Here is an 18769-nt window from a genome sequence, read left to right as displayed (position 1 = left end):
TTTGTAGTTTGTGCACATATAATGTTGTAAATATCAATATAACATATGTCATTTTATCCAATTTAAGGGAACATTTTCAACATCTGGCCGAGGACAACAGATGTTGAAAAACTCTTATTTCATTCATAACAGTCATGTAGATAAGATGAACCAAAGTGGATCAACTTTAAGAGCATTATTTGTATGATCATTATATAACTACAACTGTTAAATAAAAAATATTCTGTCACATCTCAGTTCAAACAGACAAACAGTGAGAATTCTTCAGTCTAAGTTTCGACCTGCGTACTTTCAGTTCAGGTTCCCCACCGATGTTTCATCAGACCAGGTGTTTCTGTTATAGTTAGAAAAAGTAAATCAAGCCTCACTAACTGGCATGTGATGCTTGTGTGCATGTGCAGGCACTTTGAAAAGAGAGCTTGAGAACAAAAGCTTTATTTGCCACGCTCTGTGTAGCATGAAGAAGAGCTTAACTGTCCGGACACACAGCGTCATCGCACAGTAAAGAAGTCACAGCACTCAGCAGCGCCGGGTCAGCAGAACGTGACCGCTTTCAAGTCGAATGGAGGAACAACCCTCGCTTTGAAACTGTCATAGACAATCTGATATCATGATTCAACTCAACTCTTGAAAAATGATTTGGACTAAAGGCAGTAAGTCAAACAGTTTCACCCATTAAGAAGATGATTTTTTGAAAAATAACTGTTGAACTAAAGTCAGTTAACATCAGAAACATTTTGCTGGCACTTTTTTTATTCTTAGTTTAAGGAAAACTGTTGTTGTAATACAGTATGTAACAGATTAAAAATGCACAATCGTCCACAAAAATCCCCCTTTCTTCTCCCAGTTGGGTCTCTGCCATCTCCTCCCCCGGGCCTCTGCTGCAATCCATCGCTATGGCGACAGCTCACGGCGTGCTTTATCCCAGCAGACACGTCTCCCGTAGCGATGAATGTTTGAAGACACAGCAAAGGAAGCCAGATTCTCCCCGAGCCCATAGAGTGATGGTTTTATGGTCCTGTACATGACTGGAGCCACAAACACAAGCATGGAAATCTACAGAGCTGATCACAAATCAGACCAGTGTGAGTGATGAACACAGAGAGAGGGACGGTAAAAAGACAAACCTCCTCCATTGTGCCTGTAAACTCAGCAGCAGCTCAAATTCAGTGAGGATGTTCTTAATACTGAGATACAGATGTGTGTACAGGTGAGAACATCTGGAGAGTTTCACAAAACAGTTCAAAGTCATACAGCTGGACCTGCTAAGTGTCATAGTGAGGTGTTGAGACCAGGGGCGATAGAATAAATCACTGGAAATCCATCCTAATAAGAAAATAAACTTAAATAATGATCATGTATCTTGATATTAAACTCTCCTGCCTGCTGTGAAGTGGGAAACAATGCAGACAAGTGCAGAATTAGTCCAAAACATAAGACATGAGGTTTTAGCTGTTACTGAGGTGACAGAGCAGCCTGGTGTAGGAGACAAGATAAGATCATCATTTTGTCAGGGGTGAGGTGCTGTAGCCTGCATTGTGACCCTGTGGCGCCACCTAGTGGCCCAACAAAGCAATGTGTATATTTTTACTTCTGGTCGCTTCTTCTAAGTCCTATGGTCATTTTTTATTGGGGCTTTGATCTCAAAATGAATCCATCTAACAGGATGTATTATTTACAATAAAATAGCCTGCACTGCCTCCTTGAAAACACCATCTCAGATATGATCAGATTAGATCTTACTTTCACAGGTCAACATATAACAGGAAAATTAAGAAAGGCAATAAGAGGAAGACATACACAAAAAAAGTGGAAAAAATGATATCCTGCACAGAGATGAATGTATTTCAAGTATATGTGTGTGTAAAGTGATTGTGTGTTGTTAAGTGTCCATAGAGAACTGAAGCCACGCCCCTTCCGGTTTCCCTCACGGGACCTCAGAAACGCTCTGTACCTTGGTGAATGGAGAGAAACCAATACATGTCTTCTACATCAACAACGTCGCAATTTGTCGTATTTACGGTGGATTATCGTCTAGTTTTGTGTGAAACCTCAGTGACCTACATCGCCTTGCCCAACATACGTCACCACCACAACATGGCCGCCCAGTCGGCACAGAAAAGGTACTAAAAACTGTGAAAGTCACAATAAATCAGTCCACATTGACAAGTGCGGTGATGTGAAAGGATAGTTAATTATTTTAGTGAGCAAGCTAACACACATTATTTGCCCCTCTCTGTTCGCTAGCATATAAAGTTCCACCGGAAGGGGGCGTGGCTTCGGCTATTTGTAGACGTAATTAATCATTGTCTGTCAGTCTGTCAACGTACATTTTTTACATTTAAAAAAGTCTCCATGTTGTCGGTGAGGTGTTGGATGTAAAAGTGAAGCTAACTGCGCTACAACACGATGTGTTTTAATCACAGCAGAAAGCGACTTCCGGTGCCTGCGAGACCAAAGTCAGGGGGCAAATATTCCACGTCGGCGTGCGTCCTACGTCACGACGCACTATCAGCTGTTGTCTCCCTTCAATCTCGACCTCCGGGGCGCTCTGCTCTATCTGCATGCACACTCACAGAACCTCTGCTGTCATTCTGCCCGCTTTTAAAACCACATGCTGCTAGTGGACCGCCCGGTACCGGAGCATATGCTGCCATGAGTTCTTTGTGTCGCTTGATCCAGAGAGGACTGCTGAGCGGTCGGCCGGCGTGTCGTTTCTTCCCCGGACAGCAGGATGTGTGCGGGGTGGCTCCCACGGTCCGGGCAGCCAGCTCATCCAGGTATCCCCGCTAGCTTCCCGGCTAACTGATGCCCTCTGGCTGCCTGAGGTGTAGCGGTGCCGCCGGGTGGACATGACAGTCCAGTATCGATCTTTTAAAGGCTGGCAGCTTGAAACAACCGTGTTAATTCGACGTCACCGGGTCGTGTCGTCATTAACCGTTAACTTTACACTGTTTACGTAAATGACATTCAGGCGTCTGGTTAGCAAGAGCAGCACTTTAGCTTTCATCACAGTCAGAAAGAAGAATTCAGATGTGGACAACATGTCCTGCTTTATATTATTCCGTTGTGAAGCTCAATAAAACACTGATTTCTGTCGTGTATTATTCGGAATAGTGCGTGCTAGGCGTCATGTATGCTAACTTACCGGTGTGCTAGCTAAGCTTAGCTAAAATTAATGCTGTCTAATTCAACACTGCTGTCATAAATCCTACCTGCATCAGTGCTGCACTGTTTATTTTCAGTTAAACTGCTTTAGGAATTAATTTGTTTCAGCTTGCTTCACACTGAGAGGTGTATCTTTAAAGGTGCACTGTGTAGATTTGGTAAAAGAAATGCAACAATTAGCAAATTAATAAGGACATGATAATAATGTAAGTCAAGTATTACATGCGTCCATCAAATGAATATGTTTATGACATATTTATTGACTATACTTCCATTACTGAATAACCAGTGTGGCCTTGTCATGTGATGACAGTCTGTTAATTCAGTTTACTCAGTCAGGGAAATCAATTCTTATTGATTTTCTCTTCTGATTAAAATGTCTTCCACAGACCTACAAAGTGCATCTTTAATATTTGGGCCAATCTCAGTATGAAGCTAAGATTTATTACAAGGTTGTACTGCAGAATGGTGAAACAAATAGAAGGGAAACTGATTGTGTAGGATGTAATGTATTGATGTTAGATGTCTGGACAGGATAAGGCAATCTTAATATATTACCTAATAAGATAAGATTAATAATAAAAAGTCCTTTTTCTAGCAAGCGTGCCAATTGTTTGCAGTTTTCTGCTTCTCATATGTGAAGATTTTGAGTTTATCCAATTTTATATAATTGGTAATTGATTATCTCTGAGTTTTGGACTCTGGTCAGACAAAATACAGAGTTTAAAGATTTCATCTTGGGCTCTGAGATGTGTGTTTTCACTGTGTTGTCACATTTTATAGCTAGAATTTAAATAATTGAATCACCAAAGCTGAATTAACAGCTTTATCATAAAAGAAACTCAACTTGGCGAATAAAACTTGAAAATTAAAGGTCTACAAAGGCTGTTTTTAATCAGGACAATCATATTGTTTTTTTCTTAGTGTTCGTGTGAATGTGTCCTCTCCCAGTTTAATATTAGATTAACATCTGTAATGACTAAATAAATATTTAATGTCACAATGAAAGGAAAATAGCTTCCACGTTTACACACTCGCAAAACAATGAATGGCGAAGTGAAACGTTGGTCTTTTATATCAAAGATTAACTAGTAAAATGTCTGTACCTGTTTGGTGAATGTTGTACCAGCAGGTGGGAGTAGAATAATTATAACCAGTTAGTTAATCATTAGTTAGTCACCAGTTAGTTAACCAGTTATACAAGTCATTATATAATACTGCCACAGCATTTCTTTCCGAATAGGTTCTGCAAATTTCTTTTCACTGTGAGTTGAAGTGATTCAGTTTTCTTTTCCACTCACTGAATGTCTCATCAGTCTGTAGAGTTTCATTACTTAGATTTATGTATTAATTGTGACAAACATTACCACAAACATAACCAGAGAGACTCTAATCAGTCTTTTTTTGTCTCTCTCCAGCCCACTCAGCTTGACCTATGATGTCTTCGATGGGAAGGGAGAGAGCACTCCCCTGGTGTTTCTTCATGGCCTCTTTGGCAGCAAATCAAACTTCCACTCAATAGCGAAGTCCTTGGTGCAGCGCACGGGCCGAAAGGTAATGCAGTGATGAAGACATCACACCTGTCTGTTGTCACATCGCCAACAATTCATCTTTATGTGTTGGAGTTTGTTCTCAGCAGACCGACTTAGAGACCTCATTCAAAAGCAGGCATGGGATCGTACAATCAACCAGTGTGCGGCCCGTCATTTGATACGACTCCTCAGCAGCCTGTTTGTAATAAATACTGATAGATAATCTGCTCTTTGGCGTGCCAGAAGGAACTCTTCACCTCATGTGCACAATACAGCCTTTGTTTGTGCTGTCACTCATTAAAAACAAGTTTCCGCTCAGTTGCCTCTTTCCCCCCATTCCAAGTGTCCTAACTGTCCCTTGTCCAGTTAGGTGCTGACTGTAGATGCCCGTAACCATGGCAACAGCCCTCACAGCCCAGTGCTGACCTATGAAGCGATGTCGGATGATCTGAAACACCTCCTTGCCAAGCTGCGCATCGAGAAGTGCGTCCTCATCGGCCACAGCATGGGAGGGAAAACGGCCATGACGACCGCCCTGACGCAGGTTAGCTGCCAAGAAATGTCACCAGGAGTTGATCGCGATGCTGCAGTGCTGACCTTTCTCACTGTTCACTCCTGTCCTCTCTAAACTTAATTTTGTCCGTCCCTCAGTGAGGTCAGTGTCTCTCTCTCTCTCTCTCTCTGTGTTTGTAGTCTGGTTTAGTGGAGAGGTTGGTGGTAGTGGACATCAGTCCAGCCCAGACATCCACGCGCACCAACTTCCGGTACTACATCCAGGCCATGCAGGAGGTGAAGATCTCCAGTGACATCCCACGATCCACCGCCAGACGGATGGCTGAGGATCAGCTGCGCAAATTGGTCAAGGTCAGGACTCCTTTTTAAATATGAACATGTCAGCTGTTCTTCTGTTAATTAAACCTGGGATGTTGGTTTGTCAGGAGTGCGTTGTATCTTGTCCAGTAGTTTTACTGTATCTGGTATAGAAGTCGAATATGTTTTATATGTGAATATGCAAAATGTTTAATTTAGTTCACCAGCTAGTGTCTGTCTGCTGTCTGGTTCTGAGCCGGTAGCACACAGTTGGTTCTTAGCTTCCTCCAATTACTGAAATGATGCTGTGAGACTGATGAATATAGTTGTAGACCATAGAACCAAAACAATGAGCCAGGAGACGTGAATAAGTGCAAAGTCTTTGTGGGTTCGTGTCTTGAAACAAGTGTCCCTCCGTCCCTCAGGAGCGCTCGGTGCGTCAGTTCCTGCTGACTAACCTGGTGGAGCAGAATGGCCACTATGCCTGGAGAGTCAACCTGGAGGCCATCTCTGCGCACCTGGACCACATCATGAGCTTCCCCAACTTTGACACCATCTATGAGGGACCTACGCTGTTTTTGGGTGGAGCCAGTTCTGCTTATATCAGGTGATAAAAAACAAAAGGGGAACAAAATAAAGAAAATACCTTTTCTCCCGTGTCTCCATGATGGTAACATTGTATATAGTGTGTAGTTGTTTTGTCTTTATTAGCGAGGACACAGTCGAGACGGACAGGAAACGTCTAAACACAACAAAAGTCCTCAGCTGGACACGATCTGAAGATTATGAATATTCATTGACACGAACACCTCGACCACCATGATGCTCTGACTGAATGCTTTTAGCCTCAGAAATCTGTTTTTACTGATATACATTTTTATAATCATATATAATGTATATTTATCACCATAAATGTCCCATTCAACATCTTAACACACCAGCTGTTGTATCAAATTAATTCTGTTATCTATTCTTCTTCTTGTCCCTTCTGACCGTTTCACCTGATGTTCTCTCTCCTCCCGCTCTGTGTCTTCGCTTCTGATCCAGCTCCGATGATTACCCAGAAATCCAGAGGCTGTTCCCCAGCGCTGACATCCAGTACATCCCAGACGCGAGCCACTGGATCCACGCAGACAAACCCTTAGACTTCATCAGCTCCATCAGCTCCTTCCTGCAGTCCTAGCCGCCTCCCACCTTCCTTCTCTCTGAACTTTTTTTTTTAAGTGCTCGGCACTTCTGAGCGTCAGCAGCTTCAGCAAGAGCGAGCGAAGTCATTAACGATGCTAATAGATGCCAACACTGGACCAAACTCACCCTTTTACAGCATTCAGTTCTTATCTTCAAACAAACATAGATTATTGTAGTGTAGGTGAACAGATGGTGTTACTAGATTTGCTTTTTTCATTGGTTTTTAGATCAGTAGGTAGAAAATATAAATACAAAATATCTCCAGTGTAACATGTCGGGGCTGTACTAATCCAAAGAAACTCTTTGCACAGTGATTTCTTTATGTCGAAACATTTATGCCAGTATAACAGCAAAGCGGCTTTAGGTCAAGTACAATCTGGGACTGCCAAAGTGGACCAGCAGTCAAATAGTTGGATATGAACGTTTTTGACAGCACTGGAATGAAACAGATACTTAATATCTGTGCAGCTCCTCCGGGAGAAAAGTGACGAATGTGCAAAGCAGAACTTGCTTCTTTGCAGGAGGGAGTTTGGTATCATGTGTCTGGAGGTCGGAGCTCTGCAAACACAGACTTTATATGTACAGATAGTTTGTTGTAGGAACTTTTATTTTAAAACTTTATTGTTAATAATAGTGATATATTTAATATTTTGGTCGGGATCATTAGTTCTCATGCTCTCTGTGTATGTGCTGTGTGTTGGAGACGAGGATTTACAGGTCAGTTACTTTGGCTCAACTCGAGGTCATCGAGAGCACTGGTTATATATTTTTTCGTCTATGAAAACCAAGCTGAAACTCTCAAATGCAGCATTCACAATCGGTTTCCTGAATATCTCAGGTTAAAACTGGATATGCTAATTATTATACACTTATATTATTCCTGTGTGTGTCTGGCAGTAAGCCGTGGTAACGTCTTGTCCTTGTAGTTGGTCGATGTTTTGATGCAACATGTTTTACTGATTTATTATCTGTATCTCACTTATCTTTACAACTAAGGCACAAGGCTGTGTGGGTATCTGACGAATATATGCTGCAACAATGTATGGTGTTATCTAATCGTAATGATGTTCATATATTTTCTGCTCCATGGGTTTGAAGAGTTCAGTCCACAGTAGTGAAACTGCCATCTGTATGAATAAGCAGGGTGTTGTAAATTTGTATGTGCCTCTTTTGTCGAGAGCTCCTTTTCCATGTCTGTAAAACTTGACATAAAAAAAGAAAACTTTTATCCTACAATAATAACTAGCGGTCTTTAGATTGGCAGCTGGGTTGCCAGTTCTGTGTGAATTTTCTCACACGGAAGCTCGACAGACGAGGGTGAATCCCTTCATGGCGCTAGGTGTTTACTACAATCAGTGTTTTACGTTTGTTGGCTGTGAAAAGTCTTAATAGGCTTTAAATGATCAGAATTAAGTTGAGTGAAACTCTCCTAATGTTATTATTTTTGTAAAGCTCCAGTTAGCGGAGAAGCACCCCCTCATCCTCCTCAACCACGGGGCAGATCTGTCCCGTTGCACAGTATGAATAGATTGTTGGCGGGGTGGGCATCGCGGACGTTTGAACGCTGCTTCAGCTTCTGTAGTGTCGCAGAGGGACAAGAACACGAGGGGCAACTCGCAGTCAACAGTATAGAAAAGTGGATTTATTTAATAACAGTGCAGAAGCTGTTTGAAGACTGTAATCATCTGTTCAGGATTGTAAATGGTTTCACTATGAGCATGCCTTTTCTCTTGTCATCAGGTGTAACTTTGCTGTGCTGTATACGTCTCAGTTTGTTCAACATGTTGCCACAGTGGTGGCGCCCCTTCTAGATAAATGCCATATATACATTTTAAATGTGTGCAAGAGTCATATACATAGGAGTGAATTATATATTATTGAAAATGTACAAACTAATATTATACAATAAAATGGCAAAAACCTGCAGACAAGTATATTCTTCTTTTTTCCTTCTTCATTTTCTTGGAGAGTGAAGACGACGTATTCGCTGCAGTCTGACTCAGCCAATCATCTGAAGGAGCTTTTGTAGAAGAATATCATTTATTTACAACATGGCGACTCACAACATTCAGGAACTTGAAGCGTGAGGCTTTACAGCATTCAGATATACATAACTCATTCATACACACAGTTATATGTCACACGTGCAGTAAATGACAAAAGAATACTTAAAGGAATCCCAGCAGACATCTTTTAAGACAAAACATTAAATACTCTGCTTGTTTGGAGCGATGATCTGGTTGTTCCACAAAAAGATTATTAAAATTCCTCCCTGGTTTCAGAATCGATACATATGTAGATATTAATTGAAGAAGTGCAACTGGGTGTCTCCAATTCAATGAAAAGTCTTCAGTGTGCACTGAAGTGATGCGTGTTGAACCACTGCTGTACAAAACCAGTCACACAGAAACAGCCCGTTAGTGTCAAATGTCACTGAAGCCCAAACGGCCAAGTGACAATAAGCAAAAACAGCCCGGAGGAAGACTTTAAATTGTTGTGCGTCAGAATAAATGTGCTCAAAGTGCAAAGTCATCAGTGTTTCAATCGAGTGATACGATCTGGAAGCCGTTGTCACCGGCGTCCCACTCTGAGTCCTGCTCTTCTTGACGGCTGCTGCTCTTGCCCCTCCTCAGCTTGTCCATCCAGTTGCGTCGGGAGCTGGGAGGAGAAGGCGCGCTGAGAGTGGGAGCAGCAGAAACCGCCGATCTGGAGATGAAGATTTGGCTGGAGTTTACTGTGGAAGGGGCTGGTGATGAGCAAGTGATGTTGGAAGGTCGCTGGATGGGCGGTTTGTTGTGTCTCCTCAGGATGCCCATACGGGAGGACTTCCTCTGGGCCTGCTCGGCCTGCTGCTGAGCCAGCACCTGCTGCTGCATGAGCAGCTGGAGATCCTCCTGAAGCAAAGACAAACAAAAAGCTGTCAGAGCCGAGACAAATGTGGTGACAAGGCAGATTTTTAACCTGCGAGAGTGTGATCACTTTTACTGCATTTCTTCTTTTTACTGAAGAGGTGGAGGACTGACTGAGGAGAGGAGCAGGGTTTGATTTTAGCCATCTATTGCTAAATTAATCTAGAAATACAAATGATGTTCAGTGTTTAAAAAGCACCAAAAATTCAGACTTGCTTGTAGAAGTAAAGTGTTAAAATGTTACTTTAGTCAAAGTACTTTTGTGATTATCAGAATCGTTTTATCTGATTGGTGCAACTCAATTTAAAATGCACTTCTTAAGCTCTGACACAAGATTCAATCTTCAATCTACAATTTAACTAGCAACTCAAGTTATCAAATAAATATAGTGGAGTATAAAGTGTGATATATCTTATAAAGTAGCAGAAATCTTTCATTTATTCAGGTTTGTATTAGATTACACCGTCTCACCATTCTTCATGCTTGGCCTGGATATGACTGTTAACTTCAGTCATGTCCAGAAAAGGATCCGACATGTTTTCACAGTGAGGCTAAAACATGCAAACAGCCAACACTTGAAAAACCACTGGGACACTAAATCATGCAAACAGAAAACGTCTTGCAGTGGTTTCAGTTATGCCAGTTTGTGCTCTCACCAGCAAACAATGCTTGCAAAGTGCAGCTTCAGTTAAACACTGCAGGCACTCAGCAGATGAAACACACTCCTGCATGTGCTGATTATAATGTATGTGCGAAACTCTAATTGAGTGTTTTATGGGTGAACACATTATGTGAGAGTACACGTGCGTACACACACTCATTATATTGTTTGTGTGTTAAACGTGTCCTACTTCTGCCAGACTTCTTGGATTGAGTTGCACATATTTGAGATCTTCCACTTGATCACACCTTCTCCTCTCACTTCATCTTCTTTTGTTTTGTGTCAGTCAACTATTAAACTCGTGGCAGGTTTACCTTCCAGGCCTCGACCTCCAGCGACAGCTCCAGGCGTTTCTGCACGGCCTCCAGCAGCTGGTTGTTCAAAGACATCATCTCCGTTTTACTCCGTAGCAGCTCCGCCTCCATCGCCTTCTTCCTGCACGGCGGAAACAGAAAGAGTGACACATTCCTCAGAATAGATTCATATTTTAGAAGCTTCCCCTTTTTGTCCTCCTGTAAATCTTGAATCTTGTCACTGAGTGTGTGTGTGTGTGTGTGTGTGTGTGTGTGTGTGTGTGTGTGTGTGTGTGTGTGTGTGTACGTACTCACCTCTCTATGGCGTCATCTCTGTCGCACAGCGCCTGCTGGAGAAGAGCACTGTCTCCTGCTCCGTTTCTAGATGTGAACTTTTGAAAGAACAAGCAGGAGAGGCAGGTTATATTTAATCACAGCTCTTGTTATCGTCTACCTTTAACACTCCCCATCTGGGATTCTGGTCTAATCCCACACACACACACACCTCGTGACTTTCTCTAATGAACAGTAAATACCAGACAGATCACTGATACAGTCACTTGTAAACCTGTCAGGCCACATAGCTGCGCTCTAACACCTCACAGTCTGCCAGGGAAACAAAGAGGAAGGTGATTCATCAGGTCCTCGTTGCTTCTTTTAGGGACTATTTCCACAAGTACGTGCAGAGCAAACATTCCTCCAGGTAACATGCCCACTAAAATAAACTCACACTGAGATTGCAGGATGTAAGGAGGGTAGGGAGCCTTCACCTGTTTGGTGTGGCTGATCGCCAGCTGGCGCGCCACATTCTGCAGCTGGACCAGGGCTTCGTCCAGGGTGTTCTCCCCACGAGAGGGTTCAGGTTGGGTGGACGCCGGCTCGGTCAGCGGGCGCAACAGCCGCAGAACGGACAGAACCTCCTCCGTGACCTGGAAATGAGCAGAAATAAATTATAATAGTCACAAAGCGGTGTGCTGAGAGTACACTGCTGCATGTGCGTAACCTTTACCCTCTCTCTGTGTTGGCTCCATCCCACTCCTTCTCTGCTCTCCTGAAGTTTGTCCACCTGAGCCTTGAGTTTGATGCTCCGTCTCCGAGACAGCTCCACCTCCCTGCGCACCTCTTTAAGCTGCAACGATAAATGTCATATGAGTGCATTTCGACAGCCACTTTCTGCAGCGTAGATAACCGCAGGCCCGCACACAGAAAGTACTGCCTCATGACATTTTTTTACACAGAGTAAACAGAAACTGCTAATCTAGATTCCTGGGTGAGACTGTGGACGGGAAATCCAGTCGTACTGGCTGAGGTGAGATTCTACAGTTTGGTTCACCACAAATATACACAAAGTACAAAACTTAAGTAATGAAAGCGACTGCGTTTCCTTTCTCACACCCATGACCACCAAGCAAAGCACTGTGATCATCAGGAGATCATTTATAACACAATGTGTAATGTGGAAGAGATCATTTCTTGGTTTTCTGGAAACAACTCTGCATCTTTGATTTTGTGCTTGTTGGAGGTGACAGTTAGAGACGTCTCCTCCCTCCAGACCACAGGTTTTATTATCTGTCAAGCCTGTTTCTGGCAGATTACATTTCAATTTGTCCACTGTACTGTTAAAGATTCATCACCAACCAAATGTGAAGTTTGTAATCTTACCGTGTCTGAGACATGTCCCACTGTCCGACGTCTTGCCAGTGGCCTCCCGCTCCTGATCAGGTCTGGTAAAGACCCGTCCTCGTAGCTCCTCTGGAAGGGGCTCCCACCTTCGCCGCCTGCTGACTCCGAGGACTTGCCTGTCCCCTTTGAGACTAGCTCACCTGGGATGTCTTTGTCCTCGGACGGCGAGGTGTTGGTGTCCTCGTCCGCCAGCTCCTCGTCACCCAGATCTTTTAAATTCAATTCGGTGATGAGGCATGAGTTGAAAAAGGGCTTTGAATCAGCACAACGACCTTCTTCTAGGCCACCAGAGACAAAATCCTGCTCTGCAGTACCTTCAGGTTCCTCTGGATCTTCTGGTTCTGCTGTTGTCTCTTTTGGTTCTGGTGTCATGAATGGAAAAGTAGGTCGGTTGGATGAAGGCAAGCTCCTGAGCGAGCCTGACTGTCTCTCCTCCACCCTGGTCAGAGAGGAGTAGAGCTGTTGACTGCTGGTCACTCGAGGTCTCAGCCGCTCGTTGAGGGCTGAGAAAGACTGATGGTAGTCCATGATCAGCTGGTCAGAAGTCGCAGGCAGAAGCAGAATCGGTGAAACAACCTGGAGAGACTGTCAAGTGGTGAATACACACAAAACAGCAAAACAGCAGAATAAGGAGCAGGGAGGATACAGAACAGAATGTCTCCAAACTGGTTTTTCCTGAAGTGTGAGCCTCCTCGCAGGGACACAGCATGACATGATGTGATGTCACTGGAGGCTGTGGCTTCATGTGGCCCGCGTGCGTTTACTTCTTCCTGTCAGTCACTCCACAAACACATGACGCGCAAACATACCACAGCCACAGGGGGAACAAAGGGAGGAGGTCTTTCTGAGCCTGCGGGCACAATCAGATAATCCAGGATTGACGCATGATACCTGATTTAAACTGTCCTTTTATCTGGCGATGTAAATGTGCAGGGTGAAGGGCAGAAGATGGTAACACGAGAGAAAACAAACAGTAATCAGTGTCGCAGCCACTTCAGTCTCAGATATAGGTCTTTGTTTTCCCCCACAGACAGTTATCTAGTCATCAATTTATTTTTGGAAACGAAACGGCTTTGGGGAAAACACCAGATGCAGTCATTTCTTGGGTAATTTTTTCTGACAAACCTCCCACACAGGTGAGTCAGCGACAGACTGACACATCTGATTAATAACTCAACACACAGCGATGGAGCTGCAGGGAGAAGTTATTATACTATAGATTCATTTACTATTATAGAAGTTAGGCAGGTGTGAGTTGATTTGAAGGTTGTGTCTCGTCACATTCTTAATTATCACTTGCACGTAATATCATCTAATTAAACTAACTGTAATTATAGACTTTAGTTTTTGTTCTGGTGCAGTAGGTGGAAGTTGTTTGTGTTGAGTGGATTTCCATTCTGCAGTGTTCTCATTATCAGTGGCCTCTTAAAGCAGGGCACTATACATTTTTGCAGGAAGTAGGTCACCACTTCACCAGACGTCGATCGACATGTGGAATCCGTCTTCAAAGTGAAGTTGATTATTAACCCCCTTCTCCTTTTATTTTCATTGTTTGATAAATAGGTCAAACCTGATAAAAGTTTAAAGGAAACTGCCTGTAATTATAGATTAAGTGCTTTTGTCTTTACATCAGGAAACCTTCTGCCGATGAGGTGACAGAATATCACTAATATCACTCATTTCTGTTAATTTTTGGGGGGGATTATAATCAATAACAAGACATAAAAAAAACAATTTGTTTTGCTTTCTAAATTCCTGTTTACCATCGTAATTTTAAGACAATTATAAGACAATGTCAAAATTATAAGATAAAAAGTCATAAATAAGAAATGAAAGCAATGGCAATTAAGAGAAAAGTCTTAATCAAAAACATAATTATGACACAAAAAGTCATAATTATCATATAAAACCTGCTGTTCTGTTATTTTTTATGCACCTGCACAGGTATTGAACAATTGAGATACAAGTGAGATGTTATCATATAAACTTATATGCTTATATGTTCTGTGGAGGTGCTCAGGGAAACAATAAACATCTAGGCTGCACATCAAATGTACAATTGCAATAATTCCAACTCATATTGTGTCTTAAGTAAAGAAAATATTTGACAGTGAAAAAGTAAAAGCACATTCTACTTCACTTAATGTGTCAGGAACAAGTCGCGTCTTTATATAGTTACTTGATGCTTAAACAAAACTGGAGCTGTGATTAAACTTCTCTTCTGTGCTGGTTCACACAGTCAGTCCAAACAAGCAGTCAGCCGGCCACTCGCCGTGAGAAAGTAAACACAGAGACAAAGACAGGATTAGAGGAGGCCGGGACCAAAGGAACGGACCAATTTACTCTCCAGTCACACAGAAACACTTGACAAAAGGCCGACCCAGCGTTCAGAGGGAAGACGAGCGATCCTGACAGTGTCCTATTTCTTCCTCTCACTGAGACAGTCAAAGAATTCTCCTCAGTCAGGACGGAAAAAGTATCTGCGTCAGACTTTCACTGTCTCGTCGTGTGAACTACTACGTCATGGAAGAAGGAATAACAAGGAACTTTACTGTGAAAAATGATTTATTTCTCACTATCATTCTCTGTTAGGTGTTAGTATGTTTATGCGTGTTCTTTATCGAATTCATAAAAAAAAAATAAAAATAAAAAAAAATCTCCACAGGAGAAATACAATTTGTTTCTACTTTCACATCTTCCTGTCACAATCGTCACTCATTCATATTAATTGTTGGACACTATATTTAGTTGGTCCCTGATTATTCACCTTAAAGTCATCAGATCCATTAATAACTTCTGAATCATCACTGGTTCAACTCAACATGTTGTTCTTTCTGACTTCCTCTTGGGACTTCCCTCTTGTTGCTACAGTTCACTTTTGTCCTTTTTCTTCCCTTGTTTCTGTCCATCGCCAGCTGCACACCTGAATCCCAGGTTATCAGAGGCGGAGTCAGGAGTGTTTCCCATCCTGATGGACACACAGTCAGAACCATCAGTCAGTCAGGACTGCAGTACAGTAGCTCTGCAGGATCAGAGCCTGACATTACAGCATTTTCTTCTTTTTAATAACTCACCTGGTGGTGACTCTTGCCTTGTGATTGGCCGAGCCGTCCACTGTGTCGATCCAGCTGCCACCACGCAGCACATACATTGGTTGTGCTCCTGGAAACTGTGTGGACGTCCACTCCCATGTGTTTCCCATCATGTCGTACAGTCCTGCAGGAAGAATCCACATTGTGGGTTAAATATTATGGAGCACAGACCAAGAGTCAAACTTATCCAAACAATGCTGTTGAACTGACAGAGATCTATTTACACCAGTCTTTAAACTAAATATATCTGTAATACCATGTAGCACTTTGAATCTTACATCATTTCATAAGTGTTGCTTTTCACTGAAGAAACTCAAACAGGAATATTAATCTTTTCCATCAGTGAATAAACAAGCTGTTCTCGGAGGACAATAAGTTCCCAGAACGCTGTTTGAAGCTAGAAAGCTGGCAGGGTCCGCCACATATAAACAAAGCAAATATCTTCACAAAACCACAGAGTGCGACTTCAAACTACGGGACAGTTACCATAACTGTTCTGAGGAGGAAATGCTGTGACAGGAGAGACGCCGTGGTATCCATCCTCTGCAGTGTCTCTATCTGGAAACGATCCCTGAAACATCCAGAAAAAAAGATTTACAAATAAAATACAGTAAATACACACAAGATATATTAGTGTTCACCCATTTAAAGAGTAAAATTGTACCCAACACATTTAATTTAGTCCAGTTAAAAACACAATCAAATCATCAAGGTCTTTAACAACAAACTGTTTCCTTCAGGTAGAGCATAATTTATTTTAATCTATCATATTCAGATAAAGAAGCTGGTGTAATAACATTCAGATATGAGTGGAAAAATATCCCATGTCAGAGTTTGTTTATGTACAAAACCATATCAAATCATCCTATGGTGACAAGGGAATATGCATTTTCGTGGGCGAACCTGCCACAGGTTGCTTCTGTTGGCCTGAAACTTGTTCCCCCATGGATAAACCCGACCTGGAAGGTAAGAGGCAGGAAAGAGAAAAGATGATAGCAAACATTTAAGTTATACACCAATCATTAGTCAGATGGTCATGAAAACAAATCCTTCCACTTCGATGCATGCAGACTCTTCTCCTCTGGATCTGAAACATCTGTTGTTCAGAGCTGCTCACTCTGTGAAGCAGACTGATCAGAAGCATCTGTGTAAATCAACGCACAGTTCTAGCTTTATTTAATCGATGACAGTAAAGATTAGATGCAAACGAATCATCTTTCAGTGTACAGACTGTGTACCTTGCAGCCCTCCACGTGCAGCCCACTCCCACTCCTCCTCAGTGGGCAGTCTCTTGCCCTTCCACCTGCAGAAGGCCTGAGCGTCGTTCCAGCTCACCTGAACCACCGGGAAGCCCAGGCGCTCCCGAATACCTGAACCAGGTCCTGCAGGCTAAGAAGCAGAGGGTCAGTGGAGCAGAGGGCAAGAAGAGCATGCTGGGAAATGTGCAAGAAACACTGGAAAACAGCTCACCTGTCTCCAAAACACTCGTTCTACAGGCAGCCACCAAGGAGCCGACTGGACGGGAACAAGTCAAGAGTAAAAGTTATTCACAAGACGGCCACAGAAATATTTACTGGTGTCCACACAGTCCATACTCACATGAAAACTGATTTTATTTTCGTCATATGACCCATTTGTTTTTTTAAATCATTAATTATTCAGGGGAAAACATAACATGTACAGAGTAGAAGCAAAATGGATTAACTCAAGTAAAGTATGAGTACTTCAAATTCACACTGTGTCAAACTCAGCAGCTCTTCACATTTAGATGATAAATGATTTAAATGACTGATTAATGATCAGCAGTACCTCGATCCTCTGTGTGACTTTGCTCTTCAGCTCTTCTGTCACAAAGTCTTGAAACACAAAACTCCAACCAAACGTCTCAGCTTCAGTTTTGTACTTCTGAGCTCTCACAAAATCTCTGTAGTGAATGGAGGCCGGATCAATAAATCAGTTAGTTATATTCATTTCAACTAATTATCAAACATCCGAGTATCACGCTTTAATGTTTATTACCTGAAATCTCCATTCGTGACCGGATATTTGTCGATGTGAAAAGGCTGCAGCTGGACCTCTCTGGACGGGGACTCTCCGTCTCTCCCATCAGCTGCACTGGTTCCCATTAACATCTTCCCTCCTGGTATATTCAGCATCTCGTCTGCTGCTGGGTGTCAGGAGGAAACTTGTGTCGGCCCAAACATATTTAATGTTTCTGTACGTTATGGTCAGAAAATAAAAAAAACTAACTTCTTACCTGCTGCTGTCAGTAAACACAGAGCAGAGATCCACGACACGACGTTAACGGCCATGTTTGACAAGCTAACGTTAGCTAACATTAATCTGATGTTACGTTTATTTATACATTTATAAATATAAGTTTAAGAGTCAGCTAGTTAAAGGAGTTCCTGAACTTCGATATAACATGATTTTACGTGTCCCTGTCGGACAACTTTTACCGCCGCACTCGCAACGGAAGTGAGTTCATCGTCAAATAACTTCCGTGTTAAATTAAAGGTTCCGCTTTGTTTAAAACTTAAACACGCAGGCCTAACCCTCCTTTTATGTATTTTTCTCTGTATAAACGATACCGTATGAAATTATACTAAATATAACAGAGTTGTTCTGTATTAAATCAACTAACACCCTGTCGAATATGACGTGAAACGATTGAAAAAGACAGTTGATCACTGCAACTTGGTGGGACTGTGTCAAGCGGACGCCACCTACTGGACATTAGGGTCGATGCACTTTCCTTTAGGCCGCTCTTATGTCAGAACCATGTTCCGGTCCCACACAAACACGATGTGATAAAATATTAGAAACATTTTCTTATTTCACTGACCACCTCATGCAATTCCCATGGATCGTGATATACTCTGAATCAGAACTTCTTTATTGGTCCTACAAACGGGGATATGTATGTGTCACTGCAGCTTAAGGACAGTTCAATTTAACAAGAAACAATAAAAATAGTATATAAAATGATTTAAAAAAAAAAAAAGGTAAGAAATAGATTGTTATATGCATAATATGTACACGTGCCCCGCCCTGTTCTGTGACATCACCCCCATGAAGTCATCATTCATCATTCATTTTAATTAAATTGATTTTATGGTAAAAGTACAGAACAGAAACCAATAACACTTGAGCTGAGGTGTCCAAATTATCTGAATTCACTCGATTACAATATTAAAGTAATGTATCTTGATTACATTCTGTTAGTACTCTAATAATAACAAGTCAGACCAGAGAATAAATACCAATAAAAGAGTGACCTTTTTTATCCTATTGATAATTGTTTATTTGAGTTGATTCTAGTAATAGTGGTTATGTTTTTATTTTAGCCTCTTTTGACAAGACAGAGAGATTACAGGAAACAGAATGAAGTAAAGGACCCCTGACCTGGACCAGGACAAAAAGAAACTCCTGT

The 18769-nt window shown here is 42.1% G+C and overlaps 3 protein-coding genes and 1 long non-coding RNA gene across 7 annotated transcripts; 1 reads left to right on the top strand and 3 right to left on the bottom strand.

Annotated features, from left to right (window-relative positions):
* Positions 1-748: 748 nt before the first annotated feature.
* Positions 749-2071, bottom strand: LOC119031358. The gene is made up of 3 exons (XR_005078579.1): positions 1955-2071; positions 1128-1220; positions 749-1028 (listed from the first exon to the last, which is right to left on the bottom strand). It is a non-coding gene; the product is annotated as an uncharacterized LOC119031358 (long non-coding RNA).
* Positions 1926-8216, top strand: abhd11 (abhydrolase domain containing 11). Of its 2 annotated transcripts, none has more exons than XM_037119744.1 (7): positions 1926-2123; positions 2430-2780; positions 4587-4722; positions 5071-5244; positions 5394-5564; positions 5936-6117; positions 6558-8216. In XM_037119744.1, exons 1-7 carry the CDS (start codon positions 1963-1965, stop codon positions 6691-6693), a joined length of 1311 nt encoding a protein of 436 aa, XP_036975639.1. In that variant the 5' UTR covers positions 1926-1962; the 3' UTR covers positions 6694-8216. The 2 variants fall into 2 exon arrangements, with proteins under 2 accessions (XP_036975639.1, XP_036975638.1); XM_037119743.1 differs by having other exon boundaries at positions 2427-2780.
* A 499-nt stretch (positions 8217-8715) lies between these two features.
* bicdl2l (bicaudal-D-related protein 2-like) lies at positions 8716-14398 on the bottom strand. 2 transcript variants are annotated; one of them, XM_037119742.1, is made up of 7 exons: positions 12559-14398; positions 12224-12453; positions 11571-11690; positions 11332-11490; positions 10877-10953; positions 10583-10703; positions 8716-9592 (listed from the first exon to the last, which is right to left on the bottom strand). In XM_037119742.1, the coding sequence occupies exons 1-7, from the start codon at positions 12770-12772 to the stop codon at positions 9239-9241; spliced, it is 1275 nt and encodes a 424-aa protein (XP_036975637.1). In that variant the 5' UTR covers positions 12773-14398; the 3' UTR covers positions 8716-9238. The 2 variants fall into 2 exon arrangements, with proteins under 2 accessions (XP_036975637.1, XP_036975636.1); XM_037119741.1 differs by having other exon boundaries at positions 12224-14398.
* Positions 14399-14857: 459 nt separating this feature from the next.
* sumf2 (sulfatase modifying factor 2) lies at positions 14858-17846 on the bottom strand. Of its 2 annotated transcripts, none has more exons than XM_037119752.1 (9): positions 17594-17846; positions 17356-17503; positions 17146-17260; positions 16807-16851; positions 16575-16725; positions 16240-16295; positions 15823-15907; positions 15319-15460; positions 14858-15212 (listed from the first exon to the last, which is right to left on the bottom strand). In XM_037119752.1, the coding sequence occupies exons 1-9, from the start codon at positions 17673-17675 to the stop codon at positions 15110-15112; spliced, it is 927 nt and encodes a 308-aa protein (XP_036975647.1). In that variant the 5' UTR covers positions 17676-17846; the 3' UTR covers positions 14858-15109. The 2 variants fall into 2 exon arrangements, with proteins under 2 accessions (XP_036975647.1, XP_036975648.1); XM_037119753.1 differs by having other exon boundaries at positions 17356-17500.
* Positions 17847-18769: the final 923 nt, after the last annotated feature.

This window comes from Acanthopagrus latus, chromosome 13, assembly GCF_904848185.1.
Source record: "Acanthopagrus latus isolate v.2019 chromosome 13, fAcaLat1.1, whole genome shotgun sequence".
Taxonomy (NCBI): Eukaryota; Metazoa; Chordata; class Actinopteri; order Spariformes; family Sparidae; genus Acanthopagrus; species Acanthopagrus latus.
This window is presented reverse-complemented; position numbering and strand designations above follow the sequence as displayed.